The 23,222-nt window shown below is 44.1% G+C and overlaps 2 protein-coding genes across 9 annotated transcripts in view; one reads left to right on the top strand and one right to left on the bottom strand.

Annotated features, from left to right (window-relative positions):
- Nucleotides 1-21,738, top strand: part of RIOX2 (ribosomal oxygenase 2) — a 27,971-nt gene extending 6,233 nt beyond the window's left edge. For 5 of the 6 annotated variants that reach the window (XM_003991555.6, XM_006935975.5, XM_006935973.5 and 2 more), the window contains exons 3-10: nt 5,663-5,782; nt 6,847-6,975; nt 12,725-12,828; nt 16,030-16,132; nt 16,926-17,094; nt 19,061-19,149; nt 20,743-20,829; nt 21,257-21,738. In XM_003991555.6, coding sequence (XP_003991604.2) covers nt 5,663-5,782; nt 6,847-6,975; nt 12,725-12,828; nt 16,030-16,132; nt 16,926-17,094; nt 19,061-19,149; nt 20,743-20,829; nt 21,257-21,415 — 960 coding nt within the window. In that variant the 3' untranslated portion in view covers nt 21,416-21,738. The remainder of the gene's footprint in view (nt 1-5,662; nt 5,783-6,846; nt 6,976-12,724; nt 12,829-16,029; nt 16,133-16,925; nt 17,095-19,060; nt 19,150-20,742; nt 20,830-21,256) is intronic. The other variant, XM_045036786.1, reaches the window with a different exon arrangement.
- The window catches only part of CRYBG3 (crystallin beta-gamma domain containing 3), a 130,232-nt gene continuing 128,668 nt past the window's right edge, over nt 21,659-23,222 (bottom strand). For all 3 annotated transcript variants that reach the window (XM_023238882.2, XM_023238885.2, XM_023238883.2), the window contains one exon: nt 21,659-23,222. In XM_023238882.2, the coding sequence (XP_023094650.2) occupies nt 23,134-23,222 (89 nt within the window). In that variant the 3' untranslated portion in view covers nt 21,659-23,133.

Here is a 23,222-nt window from a genome sequence, read left to right as displayed (position 1 = left end):
CCCAACAACTCAGGTGGACATGATTAGATGTCATCACACTGCAAAAACTCTGTTGCAAGTTTATAAATTATTACCCCTTCAGGAGCGTGTTCTGTGGGCTGTTTTATGTTTTGGTATATGGTAGACCTTTCTATTTGGTCATTATAAATTAAATTATAATTAAATGTCATTATAATATAAGGTGTGATACTGTCGAGGTGATCATTTTCTTCTTGAAGTTACTTCCCTTTACTGCTGACATTCTAGCTAAGTAGAGGCTTTAGAGCTGTGACCGGATCAAGGACCAGATGCATGTTCAAGAAGGAGACTTCACCCTTATTAACAGCTGCTCAGGTGGCATTGAGGAGCTGGGTCTTAGAACTGTTCCTGGGGAGACAGTCATAGATGGAGGGTAGCTGTGATTTGCAAGTCTGGGAGACTGGCTAACTTTTTATTCTGTATCAGTGGTTAACATTTGAGAAATACTTGGCCTCCTTTCTGCTCAGTTTCTGCTTTATAAAATGCAGTCATAGCTTATCTGCTTCTGTAGAGGTTTGAAATCTTTACATGACAGGTGGCCCAGAAGGATTGAGGGCGTATTCTGAGTTCAGAAATTCCCTTTTGTGATCCATGGCTGAACCAAAATGGCAGCATGGGAGGAGAAGGAGAGTGGTTCCTAAGGCTCCATGTTGAGGATTCTGGCTGTGTGATGGCTCCTGGGACTTTGTCATCAGTTACCAGTAATGTTTCCTATGATTGAACTCAGTTGCTTTGTTAGAGCCCATTGGCCAAATCTAGTGAATGCATTTTGCTGTCTACATAAAGGATCTTGAACCTGTTTCTGCTCTGGAGAAAGGGTAAGTACTCTTAGATGTTTCAGTACAAGTCCTAATTTCAGATATTCCATCTCATGCAATCATAAGAAGTTGAAATATCCCTAGGTTGCCAACCTTTTGGCCCAAACACCCAAAAAGAACTTATAAATCACTTGCCAGACCAAGTCATGATTTGTGTTCAGGAAATGTGGACACCACAGTGCTTCTCTCTTAGCTAGTCCTTGACTCTTCTCTTGGTTAGAAGCAACACTTCTTAAAATGTGTGTTTTACCACACTCAGATATCACCTCACGCCAGTCAGAGTGGCCAAAATGAACAAATCAGGAGACTATAGATGCTGGAGAGGATGTGGAGAAATGGGAACCCTCTTGCACTGTTGGTGGGAATGCAAACTGGTGCAGCCACTCTGGAGAACAGTGTGGAGGTTCCTCAAAAAATTAAAAATAGACGTACTCTATGATCCAGCTGTAGCACTGCTAGGAATTTACCCAAGGGATACAGGAGTACTGATGCATAGGGGCACTTGTACCCCAATGTTTATAGCAGCACTCTCAACAATAGCCAAATTATTTTTTTTTAATTTTTTTTAATGTTTATTTATTTTTGAGACAGAGAGAGACAGAGCATGTGTGGGGGAGGGGCAGAGAGAGAGGGAGACACAGAATTTGAAACAGGCTCCAGGCTCTGAGCTGTCAGCACAGAGCCCGACACGGGGCTCGAACTCACAAACTGCGAGATCATGACCCGAGCTGAAGTCAGCCACTCAACCGACTGAGCCAACCAGGCGCCCCAACAATAGCCAAATTATGGAAAGAGCCTAAATGTCCATCAACTGATGAATGGGTAAAGAAATTGTGGTTTATATACACAATGGAGTACTACGTGGCAATGAGAAGGAATGAAATATGGCCCTTTGTAGCAACGTGGATGAACTGGAGAGCGTGATGCTAAGTGAAATAAGCCATACAGAGAAAGACAGATACCATATGTTTTCACTCTTATGTGGATCCTGAGAAACTTAACGGAAACCCGTGGGGGAGGGGAAGGAAAAAAAAAAAAGAGAGGTTAGACTGGGAGAGAGCCAAAGCATAAGAGACTCTTAAAAACTGAGAACAGGGGCGCCTGGGTGGCGCAGTCGGTTAAGCGTCCGACTTCAGCCAGGTCACGATCTCACGGTCCGTGAGTTCGAGCCCCGCATCAGGCTCTGGGCTGATGGCTGGGAGCCTGGAGCCTGCTTCTGATTCTGTGTCTCCCCCATTCAGGCTCTGTCTCTCTCTGTTACAAAAATAAAATAAAAAACGTTGAAAAAAACCAGAACAAACTGAGGGTTGATGGGGGGTGGGGGGGGGTGATGGGTATTGAGGAGGGCACCTTTTTTTTTTTTCCAATATATGAAGTTTATTGTCCAATTGGTTTCCATACAACACCCAGTGCTCATCCCAAAAGGTGGAGGAGGGCACCTTTTGAGATGAGCACTGGGTGTTATATGGAAACCAATTGGACAATAAATTTCATATATTGAAGAAAAATAAAAACTTTAAAAAAATGTGTGTTTTAGACATCTAATAACTATGAACATAAAAGGTCAGTGAAGTTGATTGTATGTGATTGGGTCACAAACCAGTACAAAGTTATTTGGCATATGTATGGTGTGCTTAATGGCTGTCATATCTGTACATTAGAATTATCTTTGGCTTTTCTCTGCTCATCTCTTAAGTCCTGTACATTTCTCCTCTCTGATTCCAGGTGGGCCAAACACTTGTACTTGCTTTGCCTCGTTGACTCTGTTCTTTGGCCAGGTTTATGAAAGTGGGAAGGATGAGCTTTCTCAGTCTAAACTCAGCTCCCAGGATAGACTGGGTTGCACCCTGCCTTTTCTCTTTCCACCAGTAGAGAGACCTATAGGAGCTGTGGGAGCTCATCCTCTTATAGTAGAATCTGGGTTCTAAATATTTTCTCAGAAGGACTAGTGTTGTGTATTTAGGAATGTGCATGTTAATATCAGGATTGAAAAAGTCTAGAGATGGTTTGTCAGTAGCTAGGTTGGGAGACTGTTTAGTGGACAGTTAGTGCCTTGTTTATTGGGGTCTCAGTATGTGCACAATTTATTATTCTAGTTGGTCTGGAGGTGAATAAGGAGGAATCAGAAAGCGATAAGTTGTTTCCACTCCTGCTTTGGGTAATCCATATGTCAAAGGTCTGGGTGAGTTTACCAAATACACGTGTTCACTTGAACCTTCTAACAGACATTTAAAATAGAGCATTCATTGTGGTCTGCATCTTACATGTGAAAAAAAACAGGTTCAGAGATGTGACTTTTTCGTAACTGCTAAGTAAGCACTTCCGACTCCAAATTTGAGGCAGTTTCATACCATACTTTTAAAGATGTTATTTGAAATGTAGTAGGGCTTTGGTGTGTGTGTTTTTGCTTTTCTCTAAGTGTACCCGTGGGCTTCTCTGGTCTTAGCAATTGCATTCAGTTTCGATTTTGTGAGTAGGTCAGTGGAGAGAGGAGGTTGTCCCCAGCAAGGGGAGAGGCTGCCACCTTCTCTTTTCGCTGCTCTGGGGTGCTCCTGGGCAGCTCCAGGCATAGTTGCGAGTCCTGAATTAAAGAAGACTGGTTTCAAAAGAGCCTTGTTTGTGCCTGAGTCAGTGTTGGTGAGGCAATGTAAATCAGTTTGCAGGTAAGTTGTTTTATGCTGTTCCCCAACAACCTTGGGGGAAGGAGGTGGAGTCCTCACTTTACAAATAAAGAAGCGAAAGTCATTTAGTTTGTAACTGCATCTTGGATTGAGGTGCTTTGTCCTGATCTCTTTCTACTAGGCTATACTTGGCAGATTCAGAAGCTAAAGGTTCAGGAGAAATAGGAAAATTGTGCAATTGCTAGGATTTTTGTAACCTTTAACAAGAAAGGAGACATATACGTATCAATTATACACCCAGATGCTTGGGCTGGGAACCATAAAGTCACCTACATGGTCCTGAGATACCTCTCAAGCCATTAGAAAGAGAAGCTTTGGTTTTCTAATGGTTTCAGTCACCGTATAAATGTAATTACAGAACCAGGTCCTGCTGGCCCCTCCCTGGTATAAATTAGGCTTCTTGGGAGCTCTCTTAACTCTTTGGAGCTATTCAGAAGCCATTAAATTATTCTTCCTGTGTTAAGTAGAACCCTTGAGATCTATAAATAGAGTAGGCCAGTAGTCTTTATAAAGATGTCTCCCAAAGCTTTTTTTATACTGACCTAATTCTTTTCCACTTGAAACTTTTAATACTGTAGGTCCTTTTTCAGTCAAATGGTAGGATTGATTCCTAAGCTGTGGTTATTGGTTTACTCACCAAATATTTAAAAATGCATTTTAGCGGGGCACCAGAGTGGCTCAATTGGCTAAGTGTCCAACTCTTGGTTTCAGCTTAGGTCATGATCTCATGGTTTGTGAGTTCGAGTCCCACATGGGGCTGCCGCTGCCAGAGTGGAGCCAGCTTGGGATTGTCCCTCTGCCCCTCCCCTGATTGTGGGCACACTCATGCTCGTGCATTCTTTCTCTCAAAAATAGGCAAATAAATAAATTAAAAAAAAAAAAACATTTTAGTGTCTGTTGTGTGTCAGGCACTGTACGTTCATACACTTGAGACTTGGGGTCTTGAATGTCCATTAGAGTCCTTGTAGGTGACCTGTGTTTTCCTTAAGATAATTCCAAAAGAGGCAATATGGAGCCATGGTTAAAGTGCTCAAGCCAGGCTGCCTGGATTTAAATCCTGGCCACGTCATCTAGTAGCTGTGTGTTCTCATGCTTCAGTTTCCTCGTCTGTAAACCAGGAAGGATGATAGTGCTCACCTTATGAGAGAGACAGGGTTGTTGGGGACATATATAACCAGTATATGTAAAAGCCCTTAGAAACAGGGCTTGGAATAGAGAAAGTGCTAATAACCATGTGGCTTCCCTTCTCATCTGCTTGGGAAAATCAGGATTCATATTCTCTCTTTCTCTCTCTGTGTCTGTCTCTCTCTGGAACCAATGTATAACTCTCCCTGCACACATCTCCCCTTTCGCCCCTGCAAAAAAACTTGTTCTCTAATAAGTCTTTACTATTTCAATAAGTGGAACCAGGCACTAACTGCCCATCCAAAGCCAGGAGGGTTTGAATAGTCTTCCCCTTCCACCAGCCCACTGTACTTGGTGCCTCCCAGACCCTGCCAGTGCTGCTTCCAGGGTGCATCTGCCCCTCTCTGCTTCTCCCCCACCACCCTGGTCATCTCTGGCCTGGGCGACTGCCTTAGTAGCTTCCAGACTGATCTCTCTTGCTTTTCTCCAGGCCATTCTCCACATAGCAGCCAGAGTGAGATTTTAAAAATGTAAATTAGGGGGCACCTGAGTGGCTCAGTTGGTAAGCATCCGACTTGGGCTCAGGTCATGATTTCATGGTTCGTGGGTTCAAGCCCCACGTCGGGCTCTGTGCTGAGAGCTGAGAGCCTGGAGCTTGCTTGGGATTCTGTGTCTCCCCTCTCTCTGTGCCCTTCCTCCACTCAGGCTCTGTCTCTCAAAAGTGAATAAAGATTAAAAAAAATTTTTTTTTAACATAAATTAGATCATGTCATTGTCTTGCTTAAAATCCTGCATGACTCTTGATTGCCTGCTTTGCCAGTTTCTCATTTGTCTGTGCTGGTCTGCACCAGGATGGAAGATTCTCCAGGGCACAGGCGTTGGCTCTTTCACTGCTGAATTCTTGGGTATGTGGAACATAATAGCTGCAGCATAAAGACTTGCTAAGTGAGTAAGAATGTGTCTTTCCTCTTATTTCTAATATACTTTTCACCTCTTCTCCTATCCTCCTTTCTTTTTCAGGATGAGCTTTGGAGGATCCAGGAGAAGCTAGAATGCTACTTTGGCTCCTTGGTTGGCTCGAATGTATACATAACCCCTGCAGGATCCCAGGGCCTCCCACCCCATTATGATGATGTCGAGGTAAGAGGAAGAAAATTGTTCTCTTGGGGCCTGGGTTAGCTGTCAGGGTTCAGTTCAGCACTCTGCCCTTCTTGCTGTGTGGTCTTAGAGATCCTGACCTCACCTAGATGTTGGGCCAAATTAATCCCACCAAACTGGCTTCCTGCTCATTCTCAAACAGGAGAGATGGTTTCCAGCCTTACTAATATAAAGAGCTACATATCCCTACAAAACAGGTATTTATTGAATCTGTCCACAGAAAAGCATGAGTGGCTTTTTCTGTAATTTCACAACGTAAGGGTTTTAATAAAGTGAGGTCACAAGTAATCTTTACATCTGCTTTCATTTTGTCCTTTTTCTGGAGCTGCCAAAAATGGATAATTTTTTCCATTTGTGAAAATCTTGGGGCAGCTTGAATGAAGGTCATGGTCTCACTTAAGCACTGGCACCTTGACAAGTGTTGCTTCACTCTCATGTGGCTGCCAAAAAAGGTAACTCTTTGGCTTGGGCATTTTGTACTTTTATTTTTATACTAATACAGTTATTAGTAAAACGTCTCCTTTTTCCCCCCTCTGAAGGCAATTTGATAGCAATACATTTCCCAAAAGTTTTTTATTTTGTTTTTAATATTTTAAACAGAGCTTTAAGATATCTTTGGCTGAATGAAGAATAAAAAACTTGACGTTTTCCTATCTGCCAAGGATGATATTCAGGATTTTAGGCACCATAAGTAATTTCTCAAACTTGGCTTTTCCCTCAGAGATTATGGGCTTTGTTGTCTGATAGAAGACTTAAAGGAAGGAGATAGTGGGATATAAAGAGCCCAGTGAGGCTTTATTACACTGAAAAGAATGAATATCCTTCCAGTATCAAGGTTCATGATGACCTGTTTTTTAAAAAGTGAAAAGCAGTAGTGGCAACTTTTATTCAAGTGTAGAGTGAAACACATCACTAATCTCTCATTTTTATTTTCCATCTGGAATGTGTAATTCATCGAAGCCCTTGGGGGGGCTAATACCCTAGAACCGCTTTGCCTCATGAGTTGTCCAGAAGCTGACATTCCCAGGTCCTGTGGCTCTCTTTAGGTTTTCATCCTGCAGCTGGAGGGGGAGAAACACTGGTGCCTTTACCACCCCACTGTGCCCCTGGCACGAGAGTACAGCGTGGAGGCCGAGGACAGGATTGGGAGGCCGACACATGAGTTCACGTTGAAGGTACGGGACCTGTATCACGGGAGCTGCTCGTGAGACAAGTTCAGGTCTGGGGTTTAGTGTTTGTGTGATGGTCCTTGAAATACACGCAAGAGCATGGGAGGGGGGAAGGTGGCTCTCACTCGGCCACGTGCAGCTTGTAAAGGAGACTTGGTGTTTGCATGTGTAGAATTGAGCTGAGGAAATGTTACATTCATTTTCCAAACAACCTGTCTTCAAATATAACCCAAGTTCCACAGGAATGGATTATGAGCTCGGTGACTACTGACTGAGAAGTGGAAGGTTTGGCCTGGGGCAGCTTCACCAAATCTAAGAGAGCAGTCAGGACTGGGCTGTAGCTTGCTCAGGCAGAGCACAGCCAGGGGCTTCTTAGTTTTTTTGTTGGTAGAATGCTAGCATGACCCACTCTCCTCCTGATTGTACAGTAGACCCTCTCTGCACTCCCCTCCCTCCCCCTGCATGTGTAGCCACCAGAAGAATAGTAATAATGAAAGGTCTTAAGGAATCTTACTCTGGGAAGCCAGGTGGCTTGATCGTGGCGGCAGGCTCGCCGGCATCTTGCTACAGAAAGAGTCTGTCTTTGAGCAGTTAGCCTGGGTGGACTCGTAGCCAATCCCTAGCAGGTGAGATTGCTGAGAAAAAAATCTTAGAGGGATGAGAATAGGTCCTTAATTCAACTTTATATATTGAATTAAGATACCATAGTTAGCTCAAACCATTCCAGAGATTCTACCAACTTGATGTATATAGTTACTGTTTTTGTATTTCTTGTGTCTTGAATTTATCACTAGTTATAACTACTCAATGCCTTATGGACCTTTCTTGATTTTAAAAAGTTTTCCTGCCCGCCTGTACCTAGGAGAAGCAATCTCCTTTTTTGATGTGTGCTTATATTACAGGAGATTTGAATAGACACAATAAAGGTATCATTTTTTTAAGTTCTTGGTCAACAGTCAGCAGACCATGGCACATGGGCCAGAAATAATGGCCTGCTGCCTGTTTTTGTAAATAAAGTTTACCGGAACACAACCATATGTATTCCTTATTTATTGTCTAGGGCTCCATTCACATTGCACCCATAGAGTTGGCTAGTTGCCACAGAGACCACATGGCCCATGAACCAATGTTTACCATGGAGCCCTTTACAAAAAGAGTTTACCAACCCTTGTTCTCCATGAAGCATGTTGAATAGGCTCTTGTTTGATTATTTTTAGGGAAAGATTAAGCTATCCATGGTCTCTGAGGCCCAGGCTGAGTTCCTTAGCTTGATGACAGCCAACTGGCCCTACCCAAGAAAGTTAGTCTTTATAGTGGTCTTCAGGTATAGATGATGTGGGTTCTGTGAGGCGGTGCTGGGAGGCCGGGATGTCATGGAGCGATGCCCATTGGTCACACTCGTGAGGATCTCCATTCATTAAGAGCAGCCCTGAGTCTCCTAGGAGGAGAAAGGCAAGCATCAGGTACCGTAGGGTTTTTTCTCAATTGTACATTTATATACATGTGAATTTTAAACCACCGAAGATCCTCAAATGAAATCTTGGCATAAATGCTTAGTATATGAAACAGAAAAGCTGAGTCATTCTGGGTGGGGTGGGCCTGAAGGCCACGACGAAGGTCATCACACCTGGGATCTTGGGATGAAGACCACCCCTGTGATGGAAGCACCACTCTGTGGTTTTGGGGCCTGACACGCCTGGTTTTGAATGTAGCTGTGGTCGCTTAAGAGCTATGTGTTCTTGGGCAAGTTGTTTATGTCAGTCTCAGTTTCTCCTTTATTGAAAATGAGAGCATAATATTTACCTTGTAGGTTGTAAGAACTGAAGTTTTTTGTTTTTTTTTAATATTTGTTTATTTTTGAGAGAGACAGAGTGTGAGCGGGGAGGGGCAGAGAGAGAGGGAGACACAGAATCTGAAGCAGGCTCCAGTCTCTGAGCTGTCAGCGCAGAGCCTGATGTGGGGGTTAAACTCAAGAACTGTGAGAACATGACCTGAGCCAAAGTCGGATGCTTTACCAACTGAGCCATCCAGGTGCCCCGGAAGGATAGGTTTTGATGCCTCCTTTACAATGAAACTCCTTGGAAGAGACGGCTGTATGTCAGTACATTTATTACTGCTTATCAAATTACCACAAATTCCCACAAATTCAGTGGCTTAAAACAACACATATTTAGTTCTGCGGTTATTCAGTCCAGAAGGGATTTGGTTTTCCTTGGCTGAAATCAGGTATTGGCAAGACTGTTCCTTCCAGAGACTCTAGGGGAGAATCCATTTCCATGCTTTTTCTAGCTTTTAGAGACCTCCTGCATTCCTTGGCTCACAGCCCTTCCTCCATCTGCAAAGCCAGGAACATAGAGCTCAGTCTTTCTCATGCTGACATCTCTTTGGTTCTCTCCTCCTGTACCATCTTCTACTTTTAGGGATCCTTGTGATTATGTCGTACCTGCCCGGATAATCCAGAATAATTTCCCTCTCAGCAACTTTAATTCCATTCACAGCCTATTCGTATCATCTATATTCATAGATGCCGGGGATTAGGCCACAGACATCTTCAGGGACCCTGCCCAGTCTTCTCTCCTGCTCCTGGGAACACCTCCCAGGAGCCCCCCCCCCCCCCCAGACTTGCTCCAGGACCAGTCTCCCCAAGGTTACCAGGGGCTACCACGTTGTTAAGTACAGTGCTTGCCTCCGAGTTCCCATCATTCCTTTTTTTAAAGTTGTATTTATTCTGAGCTAGAGATAGAGAGCATGATCAGGGGAGGGGCAGAGAGAGAGGGAGAGGGAGAGAATCCCAAGGAGGCTTCGCATTGTTAGTGTAGAGTCTGATGGGGCTCGAACCCACAAACCGTGAGATCGTGACCTGAGCCAAAGTTGGACGCTTAACCGACTGAACCACCCAGGTGCCCCCGTCTGAGTCCCCATCTTAGCATCCTCCTGTCAGCCTCATTGGACACAGTGGTTCGCTCCCACCTTCCTCACTGGGCTTCTAGGATGCCAGCCTCTTTTGCTTCTCTTTCCTGCTTACTGGCTGTTCCTCTTCATTCTCTTTGGCTGTTTTATCTTCAGTCTTTGCACCTCTGAAAGTTAGGATGCCAGGGTTTATTTCCTGTACCTCTTTCCTCAATCCATACCCACTCCCATGGTTTTAAATTCCCTCTAGAGGGGCTGAGACTTCAGCTCAGGTCATGACCTCACGGTTTGTGGGTTCAAACCCCGCATCTGGCTCTTTGCTGTCAGTGAGGAGCCTGCTTTGGATCCTCTGTCCCCTCCCTCTCTGCAACTCCCCACTTGTTCTCTCTCAAAAATAAAACATTTAAAAATAAATAAATTGGGGCCCCTGGGTGGCTCACTCGGTAAGCGTCCAACTTTGGCTCAGGTCATGATCTCACCGTTCGTGAGTTCGAGCCCCGCGTCAGGCTCTGCGCTGACAGCTCAGAGCCTGGAGCCTGCTTCAGATTCTGTGGCTCCCTGTCTCTCTGCCCCTCCCCCACTCACACTGTCTCTCTCTCTCTCTCTCTCTCTCACAAATAAACATTAAAAATAAATTAAAAATAAATTCCCTTTAGACTGATGTATTTGCAATGCTATGTCCTGTCTTTAGCCCACATCTCTAAACTCCTATCCAACTGCCTACTTAATGTCTCTACTGGAAAGATAAAAGGTGTCACAAACTTAGTATTCTGCAAAGCAAACTCCCATTTCTTGCTGTCCCCAGCCTTCTTTCCTGTAAATGTGACACATTTTCCTGCTTGTCAGGATAAAACCCTTGGATGTGGATTTATACAAAAGCCTCCTATCTGGTATCCCCTTTGCAGGCTTTTCTGACATGACCATAATGATCTTTTGAGATCCATTGTACCCTTTGCCCAGATCTACAGTAGCTTTCTATTAAATCCAGAATAAAAGCCAAAGTCTTTAAAACAGGCCAGAAGGTCCTGTAATCCAGCCCCTCTGCTGCCTTCTCACTTCACCTCCCATCATTTCCACCCTCACTGCTCTCCTGCCACATGGACCCAAGCACATTTTTAACCTCAGGACCTTTGCCCTTGCTCTTCCCCCTGCCTGGAATCCTTTTGGCCCAGGTAGTCACTTGGCTAGCTTGCTCATTCTCTAAAGTCTCAATTGAGATGTCAGTCTAGCAGAGTGAGGTTTTAGCGCCCATCCTGGATGACAGTGGCATCTCTTACCCCAGGCACATCCTGCCCACCACCTCCATATGCATCATTCGTGTCCGTCTTCTGCTTCTTTGTCTTCATTGCACTTACCACTGCTTGACATTATTTACTGCTTTATTTTCTGCCTCGCCCCACTCGAGTGTTTTTCTTGTATTCATTGTCTCTTCTCTCTTCTCAAATGTTTGCTCTCATCTCAAATGAACTACAAAGGGGCAGGTCTTTGTTTAATGCTCTAACCCCGGTGCCTCGCATCTTGCCTGGCGTGGGAGGAGGATGGAGAGGGGTTAACCAAATGTTTGTGGGATGAATGAATGAATGAATGAATGAAGGTCTCATTTGGAGGGTGGTGCAGAGACACTGAGCAAATGATAGCTGTAATTGTGAGTCAAGCATTTGCTTCAAGTGGTAATTTCCCTGTCAGTTTGGTGTCGTTCAGGGTGAATGAGCCCCTAAGATAGCCCTTATGAATATATTTAATTGTATACTGTTTCTTTCAAAGGAAAATCTTAACGTTAAGGAAAGGGTTTTTGGTTTGTTTGTCTTTTTATCTGCTGTCTCTTGAACCACACTTCCTGGGCTCTTAACCAGAGTCAGACTGCTTCCCGTGTTGCAGACGGGAGGCTAGCGGCTATCAGGATTGCCTCTCCTCCTTAGGCAACTGCTATATGGAATGTTTCTCGTCTGGGTGGGATTGGGGAGGATGTAGCTTCAGGAGTGATTTAGGAAGGATATTTCTATCCTCTGGCTTGGGCGAGACCTAGCACAGGATGGAGGCGGCTCACCTGCCCAAGAGGGGGACTGATCTTCAGTTCCATCTAGTTTTTAGGTTCAAGGGAAGGGTTACATGGTTTTTCAACTAGTCATCCACACATTCATTGAGCCTCTATTGTACACCTGATGCTTTGGGAGTTCAGGTTCTGGAGGACACACGATGGACCTCGACCCTCCCTGGAAGAGCTCACAAACTTCCTGATGGTTGATGGGGGAGTGGCAGGTAAAATAGTACTTACGGTACAACCATCTGCCTGTCACTGTTCCAAGACCTCTGGATATGGCATCTCCTTTAATCCTGAAAATAAGTCTGTGAATTTTGGGCCATTGCCTCCATTTTACAGGTGAAGGAACTGAGGCTTTGGTGGGTTAAATAATTTTCTGAGGTTCCTCGCCAGTAAATGGCAACGTCTGTATGACTCTAAAGCTTCTACTCTTGATCACTGGACCCTTCAGAGGGTGGAGGGGAAGGGTGCAGGCTTCCCAGACACAGGAGGTCACCTGCTTGATCCCTGGATTGGGATGGGCAGTTTCAAGTGTAACTGGTCTCGGCTGTGAATAACGAAAGTGACTTCGGGTACTGAAAGCCTCTCAGGACTGGGGTTCACAGTAACAGACTCAGGCACAGTGAAGCTAGACTAGCGGGACCCCAGGAGCCCAGCATACAGACCACCCCATGAATCAGTTAGTAGAAGGTCTCTAGAAGGGAGAACTGAAACTCAGAGCCTATTTTTGTTTCTTTAAGACAAGGGATTGAGAAGACCTCCTCCTTATTAACTCCCTCCTCCCTTTTCTTTTTCTTCCTTTAGCCGGGTGATTTCCTGTACTTCCCCAGAGGGACCATTCATCAAGCGGACACTCCTCCAGGTCTGGCCCACTCTACTCACGTGACCATCAGCACCTACCAGAACAAGTATGACCCTCTTCCCAGCCTCATGTCCCAGGGCAGCTCAAGTTGTGGCCCGGGGCAAGCACACACGGAAGGGAATGAGGGAGTTGGCCACTACTGTCCTGCTTATCCAATCTCAGGGGTTTCATTCAGGCTCCCTTGCTAACTCCATACTCCTTTAGAGTCTTCTCCCTGCCATCGCCCTGTCGGGGATTCCTCCTGGGAACGCCATGAACATTGGGATTTACCCAATGAAGACTCGCAAATTTGGGACGAAAGAACCATAGCTGTAGGTGTGGCAGTGTTAATGATGCCAGGCTGGACTGGTAGTCTGTCTCTTTTTAAAAATCTTTCATTGCAGTAAAATATTTACAACGTAGTATATGCCACTGTAACCATTTTTAAGTGTACAATTTGGTGACAGTAATTACATTCACACTGTTGTGTAAGCATCACGACTATCTGTTTCCAAAACATTTCATCACCCCAAACAGAAACCCTCGTGTCCACTGAAACCTCTGGATCTCTTTCAAGGTTTCTGTCTTTTATGAAAGTTCATGAAGTTATGTAGGAGAGGAAGTCTGGAACAGTAAGACCTAAACTCACATGTGCTGAAAACAGTTCTAATTAAAACTGTGTTCCATTTCGGTGAGTGCCTCCTCACAGGACCCGGGCAGAAGCGCCCTCCCTGTGAGTGATTTCCGAACAGCAGCGACCTTGCTAGTAGTCCAGACCTCCTTGAAAGTCATTACTGTATCGCAGCCTGCAGGCACCAGCCGCTGTGCTAGTTGCTGGGAATGCAGGCCTGTTACTGAAGGGGCTTTGAGAGAATTTGCAGTCTGGAAGTCGGGGCAGATTCCATCATGGGTCTGCAGGGGGAACTCTTGCAGCATAGAGGAATGCATTTTGCCAAGCTGGGGCATCTAGGAACGCTTCAGAAATGACTTGACACCCAAGCTGAGTGAGTCTCAAAGGATGAGTAAGTAGAGGTGGGTCAGAAGGTCAAAGTAGGAGAGGCATTCTAGTCCTGACGGACAGCCAAGTCCCCTGCTACCTTCAAAGCCATAACTTGCAAAACAAGTTAGTAAGGTACTTCTACTTCCTCATCTGGGTTTTCTGGGTGAAATTAACCCCTGTGTTTAAGAGGCTGCTCAGAGGAACTTGCTGGAGCCTGGCCTAAAGTTAGTGCAGTCCTTGCCCACAAATAGAAGGCCAAAGCTTATGAAAAATGCCTTTGTCACTGTGGCTAGGCAGATTCTTGGGCATGGCCGGGAACAGAAAGTCACCAAGGCCAGCTTAAGAAGAGTGGGGACAATTGAGGGAGTGGGATTGTAGGAAGTGGAAAGAGCCAGCCACAGGGAGGCCAGAACCTGAAGTTCACTGTGGGTACAAAGTACCTCTGGGCCTTGACAACCAGTTTGGCACCATGAATGTCCATGTAGCTTCTGGTGTCCCGCCATTAATGTTACTCAGCTCCTCCCCCTTTCTGTGATTCTGTCTTTTGCATTTCACTTACTGGCCCCGACTGGTTTCCTAGTAATTGGTTTTTCACGTACTTTGTTGTCTTTCCTCATCTTCTGTTCACTCATAACATTGACTCACCATAAGCCAAGGAACCATTAGGTTCCTTGTCTGACCTCCCTTTATCTCAGTGGACTTAATAGCTTTTACTTTTGCTAAACTGTTTCCTAGTTCCAAGAGTGAAGAGCCTAGTGGGCTCTTCCCTGGGTCCCACCCATGTCTTTGGTCAGCTGGGGATGTGGATGGATACCATGACTGACGTGTGTAGGTCAGACTCTGACCTGAGCCTTTATCGGTGGTTCTGGGGCTAGAATGGGACAAATTTAACTCAAGAACCATTGCTCCCCAGAGATGTCCCTCTGCTTTGGTCCTAGTTCTCTTGAAGGCACTGTGGCAGGGTGAGGATTTTGGGGCCTTTTCCTAACATCTCTTAAGGGTAGCTTTTTTGGGAATTTTTGGGACCTCTGTGGGACAGCAGCAGGTTGGTTTGGCTATTTTACCAAAGTGAACCCCTCAAGAGGTATTAACCTCAAATTCTGGAAAGGCCCAACATCCATTCTGACACTGAAAAGAGCACAGAGCTCTGGTTAGCTGCAGTTAATCTCTTCATGAGCTACTGCCACATGATTTCACCTATGGCCTTGCAAAAGGAGCTTATTTTTGTGCTGGTGAAAAATCTCCAGGAGGAGGTTCACGCAGTCAGATCTGTGAGGTTGGGTGTAATGTGAAGTTATAAAGTGGTGAAGATGCCAAAGGGTGGACGTCTTAGGGAAAGTGTCTCTGATGTGGCTTTTGTCTTCGTTTGCCACTTTTCCGGAAGGGAAGCATAAAAGTGTTAATTTTGCTTAGTGGGTGAGAAGCAAAAGTCATACTGTGAATTTCCATTTTGCACGTAGCCAGCAATTTGAAATCTGGTGACACTGAGGAAAATTTTAAACAGCTAAGAAATGTTTAAAGAGAGCAACCCCACAGAGCTTTTCTTACAGTGGCACACATTTGGGAGTGAGCCAGTGGTAAATGCCCCAGAGAAAGCACAGGTAATTGAACACCGATGCTCATCCCTAGATGTTATTTGTGGCCATTGGATTCTACCCTTCTATCCCAGTAAACCACTGCTAGAGTTTCAACAAGTTGCAAGTTGACTATTTTAAAATTGTTGATGTTGGATATTTTACTGGGGAAGAGTGCCCCTCTATTACAAGGGAAAAAGGAAAATGTAGCGTCTAACAGTTCAGATGATTACACAGTCTAGGGATCTTACGGTTACCCTAAATGTATTTCTTTTGGAGTTTTTGAACATAAACATTTTTTATGTCCTATAATTGTTAAAATCTCCTACAAAGCTCCTCTCATAGACACTTGTGTTATAGTTGAAGACATTAAAAAATATTGGTCCCTTGAACTTCCCACTTAGACTGTATATGATTTTGTGGTATCTTTAGGAAAAATTGTGAATAAAGTCTAGCTTCCCACTTTTAACTTTCCACATGAGTGTCTGGGAAAGGCGGGGGAGAGAAGCTGTGTGATTGATGAAGGTCTTTTAAAGTTTTTTGTGCTGAGTAATGTCAAATTAATTAAACTCACGATGCCTGGGGAAGGGAAGAAAGTTGGAATGCCCTTTGTAGCTTTGGGATTTACTCTCGAAATCAGTGTTTTTTGTAAATTCCGTGTGTGGTCTGTTTTCTTTTTTGGTGCATATTGCAGTTCATGGGGAGATTTCCTTTTGGACACCATGTCGGGGCTTGTGTTTGACACCGCAAAGGAAGATCTGGAGTTCCGGGCTGGCATACCCCGGCAGCTGCTCCTGGTGAGGAGTGAAGGCGGGTAGGGGGAGTGGCAGCCCAGGCCGGCGGAAGCCGTGGTCCCCCTCGGAGGGACCCCAGGATCCTTCCTCCCACAGGAGTCAAGCTTGTCTCCTGGGCTGACGGCAGAGCTGGGAGGTTTGCAGAGGAGGGTCGTGCCGCACGTGACGTGGGACCCAAAGAGCCTAGGGTGTTGTGCAGACAGCCCTCTTTCCATATGTCACGGTGGCAGTAGCAGGTGCTGTGAGGACGCTGGTTGAATAAGTGGTGGAATAAGTAAGATGTGTGGCTAGGAGAGCCATAGATTGATTGCACATGATTACCTAGGAGAGACCCACAGGAGATCCTTGGGGTACTGGGGTATTCCTGGCTTTCCTCTGCATCCTTGTTTTATGTTTGAAACAGCAGCACTGTTAGGCTAGTTTTGAGGTGACTGAATTAGTGCTAAGATGAGCAAAGGTTACTTTCACGGTCTGAATCAGTCACCTCAGGACGATGAGTTGCCTTCCTAAAGGCAGAGCCGAGACTGCACCATATTTCTAGGGATCCCTCTTTCTAGGCAAAATCCTGACAATTGATCTTGTTTTGGCTAACAAAAGGCAGCTTATGATGAATAGCGGTTACAAGGAAATAATGGGGTATTCTTAAACACACTGGTTGTCTCCTGCCCCGTACCCCCAGAAGCGTCATGGATCTTCGTCTGTACTGGGTGATTATGCTCAGTGTACTACTTTGGAGACCAGGACCTTGGTGGTAAGTCTTGTTGGAGTTTGGGCCAGCACTCACTTATCTTTCCAGCAGGTGGAAGCCACAGCTGTTGCAACAAGATTAAGTGGCTTTCTGAGGACCCTTGCAGACCGCCTGGAGGGCACCAAAGAGCTGCTTTCAGCAGACATGAAGAAGGATTTTGTTATGAACAGACTTCCCCCTTACCACATGGGAGACGGATCAGAGTTTTCAACGCCAGGTGGAGCTTTTGCTTTTCTTCTAGGTGGTTGGGCTGATGTGGGATATTTCGAGGCTTTCCTGGGTGGGCTCCTCTTTGGGAAGATGGAAAGTAAGAAGCATCTTAAAGTTTATTTGAGAGGGAGAGAGAAAATCCCAGGCAGGCTCCATGCTGTCAGTGCAGAGCCCAATGTAGGGCTCCATCTCACGAAGCGTGAGATCATGACCTGAGCCAAAATCCAAAGTCCATCACTTAACCAGTGAGCCACCCAGGTGCCCCAAGAAGCTGGTAAGGTGGATCTGGATCTGTCTTTGGTGTGTTACGTTTGGATAGGACATGCTGTACCTTTAGGCATCCTGCCTCCCAGCATGTTGGGGAGAAAGAGCCCTGTGATTGTGGGTGAAAAATAGGTGTATTTATGGGTCCTCTGGTATTCATCATCTTCAGGAAGTTTTAATAACTTGAACACTGAACTAATTCCAACAAGATGAACTCAGTGATGGGTAAAATGTTGCCACCAGCAGGTGAAATTTAAGAATGCCCAAGGTGGTCACCAACTTTCCCTAAGTCCCATGTGACTACTTTGGGGCAGGTTTAGGCTGCAAATGACCTAACACTTGTGGATAGATGGTGATAGCATACCATCAGTATGGCACTCTTGCAGGGGGACAAATGGGTTTAGGACTTATTGCAACTGGGAAGACCACACACTGTTGAGGGTTGTGGGGCATCTCAGTAAAAGAGTGTTGGAAGGCTTTATAGGATTGGGGCTCTGGTTAGGTGATTTTTTAGGAGGGTTAAGAGAGTGGGGCTTTGCTCTGAGTTGGATGCTGTCAGAAAATAGGGAGTCTAATTGGGTCTTCTGTAGGCAGGAGGAGTGAAAGGAAGCTGAAGTTGGAATTAGTAAAATGGGATCTGCTTCCCGGATTAGCAGGATGGGGACCTGTGGTCCTTTTGGAGGTTTGGACAAAGTTCTTGCTTTTGCCTGAGTTCTGACATGATTGTGGAGCGGTCTTGTTTTAGTCTGGCTCTCTCACAGAGGAGGGGCCTTGCTTACTGTTGGTGTTCAGGGGGACTGTGTTCAGCAGAGCACCGACACGTGGCTGTGAGCTCCAGGCCCAATCTTGGGCTGCTTGGTGCTTTCTCCATGGAGTAAGAGTCTCATTTTTACTAATTTTTATTAAAACCTTATTTATCATAGTTGAGAACCACTGAAATAGTCTATAAGGTTGCCTCTAACATTGATTCTATTTATATTTTTGGTACAATCTTTAGGGGAAGTTTAGAATTAGTTTGGTCCTATTCAAAACAGATTTTTTTTAGCATATATTTTCATCTTTCTAGAACCGTTTTCTGAGTATCAGCTTATGGCATGGAATATCTTCTCTAAGGTTTTCCTTGTCTTAGCCATTATCGTCCATAAGGCTCCGTTCTTTCGAGACTCGTTAACCAGATGACCCTGTAAGATTCGTCTGTTTTTAGTGGCTACTTTTTCACTAAATCTAACTTGGGAAAGGACTATTTTTTTATTTCTGTGAATTTTATTAGCTGGCTTTTATGATCTTATGCTTGACCTACATGGATAGAATAATTTGCTATGATTATACAACTAGTTGGTAAGATGGTGCGGTTTGAACGCAGTCCTTTCAGGGTCCACGTGTAGAGCAAGAGGCAGAGGACAGAAACTGGGGAAGGGAGTGTTGTGTGCAGAAGGCATGGTGGCCCTATTGTGACAGTTGTCATGCTTCCATGGTATTGTATACATCTATTTAATATGCTTAACCATCTATCGTTACTGATCTGTTAAACATCTGCACTGGAAGAATGAGCTCCATAAGGATGTAAACTATATTTCAGTATCATTATAAATATAGGGTAAGCCAATACTTGAGTTGCAGGGTACCCCACATTTAGATTTTACCCACAGACAAGATTCAACCTGGGTTTCCTCTTGTGAAGGTTGTCTTTCTCCCTGTGGGTCTTCTAGGTGGACAGTTACCAAGGTTGGACAGCACAGTGAGACTGCAGTTTAAAGACCACACCATCCTCACAGTAGGGCTGCATCAGGATCAGTCTGTGAGTATACAGAGGGGAGGAGGTTTCCTCTTTTCTCAGAACATGTCTGTCACGGGCCTCAGGTTATCAAATTAACAAACGGCCCCTGCCTTTACCCCTCATGCATCTGTCCTCATAACTTTGTGCCCTGGCTTTACATCAATCAGATGGTGCTTACATCTCACTGGGCCAGAGAGGCCTGCCTGTTGGACGTTTGGGGCTTGCCCTCATCCCCACAGATTCTCCTTTATTCCCCTCATGTGGGGATTATTGCCTGGTCTCCGGCCATACTGCTCTTGCTCAGATAACTGCAGACCCTTGTTCATGCACCTCCCTCAGTCCCTCTCCCCTCCTGAATGTTGTCCAAATCTGTCATTACATATAGCTTTGTGAAGGTTTCTTCTCAAAAAATCTCTATCTTGTAGATCATGGAGAAGAAAGTCGACATTCCATAACCTTGTCACCTAATCCTATGGTTGCCAAAACTGGCTGACTGATCCTTGACTCTACTGGAATTTTTTTTTTTTTTTTTTTTTTGGAGAGTGAGTGCCAGTGGGGGAGGGGCAAAGAGAGAGAAGGAGAATCTTAAGCAGGCTCCATGCTGGGCATGCTGATTCAGTGCTTGATCTCACTGTTGTGAGATCATGAGCTGAGCTGAAATCAAGAGTCAGAGGCACAAATGCCTGAGCCACCCAGGTGCCCCAACTGGAAAAGTTTTAGAAGTTTTAAATTCCTGGGTTTCATCTGCTCTGGGTTGGAGCTTCTGTATTTATTAGTAAAGCTCCCTGGACACCATCCCCTGCCCTATGACTTCACCCTCTTCCTTTTAATTCGCTATCTTGATAGGTGCTCCATAAATGATTGGAAGGGGATGAGAGTGTGGGGCAGCTAGGTGTGTCTATAAGCAGACTGTCACAGCCATCATGGCCAGACCTGGAGAGGACTGATTTATAAAACACACAGGAAAAAAAACCTCAGAAGTATACACTCTTGTATTCCTATTAAAAAGAAAAAAAATCCTAGTTATTCTGATAATCAGAATTACTCTGATATACAGAATTTGAGACCTTCTGTATCAGGCCAAGGTCTTTGACCCTGATGGTAGAAGTGACCAGGAATGAGTGAGGGTTCTGATTAGGATGATAAACCCCCCTGTGTAGGATGGAAAGGAAGGGAAGTTGGGACTACTTGGGAGGCTACTGTAATTGGAAGTTTTTATAGCTCCTGTGGCTGGTAATATTTGCTCCATGGTGTTCATAAATTGTCAGCTTATCTATAACTGGGAATATCAAATTCTGACATAAAACTGTGCTGTTAGGATCAAAGGAACAAACTTGTGTTTCATTGATAAGTTGATATGTAAACATTTGTTTTTTTAATTAAACCCCATTTCTGATGATGTTCTACCAGCTACACTCTTTAAAAAGTGCCTATTTGTTACATACAAATAGTAATCTGATTATAATATATACCTTGTATATAATCATTTTGTGTCAAAAAGATTCTTTACAGTATTCTGGGTGTTGAATTTCATTATTGGAAAACACTCCTAGTAGTCACCTCCTATTTTGTTGTTGACAACTTAACCCAGCCCTCCCCTTTTTTCTTTTAAAGGACGGAACTCAGGAAAAGATGATTTACATCTATCATTCCTTAAAGAACAGGAGAGAGACACACATGATGGGAAATGAGGAAACAGAGGTCCGTTCCAACCTAAAATGTCTTTCCTGTGATTTGGTGGTGGCTGGGAAGAATGTGTTACCTTTGATTTATGGGTGATGTGCTTTTTTATGATCGCAGCATGGACTTAATGTTTCACACAATTGACAAAGCCCTTGCATGGGGATGATGAAGCCAGACAGTTCTGTGATGTACATATACCAGCTTTAAAAGATACTAGCTGGGACTTGCAGCCTTGAAGGAAATGTGTAATGTAATAAATATGAAGCAGTGCAAATGACTATTATATAAACTAGGATGCCTTTCATAAAGTCTAAATTTTTATATAGGAATTGGCCAGTTCTGTAGGTTGCCTACTTTTAAGGTTATCAAAAATGATGTACTGATAACTATAGAAGTTTTTTTTATGAAAGTACATTTTTTATCTAAATGGTTTGTCCTTTTTCAGTCTCATGGACTTCGCTTTCCTTTATCACATATGGATGCACTGAAGCAAATTTGGGGCCATCCAGCTGTTTCTGTCAAGAACCTGAAACTTCCTACAGATGAGGAAAAGGAAAATCTGGTGTTATCCCTCTGGACAGAATGCTTAATCCAGGTAGTCTAGTGCCTTTCCAGAATTGAGAATGGACCATCTGTTACATACGTATGAGAAGAGGAGGAGCAAACATTTATGTGCTAGGCAGCTTCTCTTGCTTTCAGTCAGCAGCTTGGGAATGGTTCTACAACTGTCCTTACCTAACAAGGTGAGCCCTCCCTGTTTCAGGAAGTTGGTTGGCCCTGTGTATTACAGAGGCACATGGGGAAAGAATGGCAGATGAAGTGTATGCCTCAGAAAGTAACAAAACCGTACTTTTGACAAACTTCTTTAATCCAGTGTGGTAGAAAAGGTACAACTCCAATAAATGTATCACTGAAATTTGAATGTCATTTACCTGGCTTTGTTCTTTGGAAGAAACAACTTCTTTAAAGAGCTTCACTGGCTCTATAAAAATCTTTTCAACAATTAAAGAAATTTTAAATTGTTTTTTTACAATGAAAATATACATACCTTTGTGTATACATAACCCCCCCATTAAAATAAATTTACCCCTATAAGTTTCATTAAATACTGCCAAACTAATGAGAGGCACTCACATCTATGGGCTTAAGGGAGTTTTACAACGCTGCTTCAAAGATGACAAAAAGCCTGAGAGTGAAGGAAAAAAACTCAATATTTACACGGAAAGACCAAGTCTCTATAAAAAAAAAATGCTCAAAATAGCGCGTCTTTGTGTTTAAACAATTCGCTGTTATTTTATATTCTAAAGTGCTTATAGGGGGATATTTAAAAATATTGCTAGCAGATTGAATCTATATAAAAATAGGTGGTTTTTTGCTTTCTGGTAAAAGTTGGGGATGAGGGGGGACAGCTGTCTCAATTTGTTTAAAACCAACTCAGGAGGAAAAAATACTAAGAACTAATTTTTAAAGGTGGTAACCATTACTTGATATCCAACCTGATTTTGCTTATAAATGGAAAGCTGAGTTTTCAGTCATTTAATTAAATAAAATGGTAGAGTCAAGGCTCAAATACTATTTGGGTTTTCATTTGAACATCTGAAATTTACTTCAGCAAAGAAAACTGTGACTAAACACTCCTCGAGGGCAGATCAGGCAGAATCTAGGATGAGGCCTCAGCACCAGGACAGGTGACCACTGGTTACAGGCTTGCCACCCTGAAGGGTGCCTGTTACTACAGAGGAAAAGGATGGTCACAGGTTATTTGTGCTTTTTTTTTTTTTTAGCGTGGCCACAGAAAATATGCCAGTACTTGAGCCTCTTTCCTAGCAAAGCTGAGGTCCTCCCTGGGGTCAGTTACAAGTATGAATACTTAAGGTGCTTCTGTTATAAAAGCTTCAATAGAGAAGAACCTTTAAGGCTTACCTAAATACAGCAGCTTAATAGGAAGGCTTATTAAATATGTTTTCAGGTATTGCTAAAAAATTATCTTCTAGGAAAAGTACAACTTGACCTAAAGGAATCTGTTGTCCTGTGCTTAGCACTCACACCCATCTACTAGGAGGATCTTAGGAGAGAAAACACACACTTGATGGAGATCAAGCAGGAATAGAACCTTTCACAGAAATCAGAACATGTGTTCTTCATAGGAACACTGAATAGCTGGCAAGAACACTTTGAGCTTTTCCACGGTTAACAACAATGGTTTGGAACCTGGGAGAAAACCTGCTCAGTGATGGAGAAGTCTGAGGACAAGGAGCTTCCTCTCCATGGGATGTGAAGTTCCTTCCTCCTCTGCTCTTTCTCGAGATGTTGCCAATTCTCTTACAATATTTCAATGTCCCATTTCTGTGTTTCTTCTCCCTCCAGGGGTTGATTTACAATTACATGAGTCTTGTCATAATAATTTCCTC

Source organism: Felis catus, chromosome C2, assembly GCF_018350175.1.
Source record: "Felis catus isolate Fca126 chromosome C2, F.catus_Fca126_mat1.0, whole genome shotgun sequence".
Taxonomy (NCBI): Eukaryota; Metazoa; Chordata; class Mammalia; order Carnivora; family Felidae; genus Felis; species Felis catus.
This window is presented reverse-complemented; position numbering and strand designations above follow the sequence as displayed.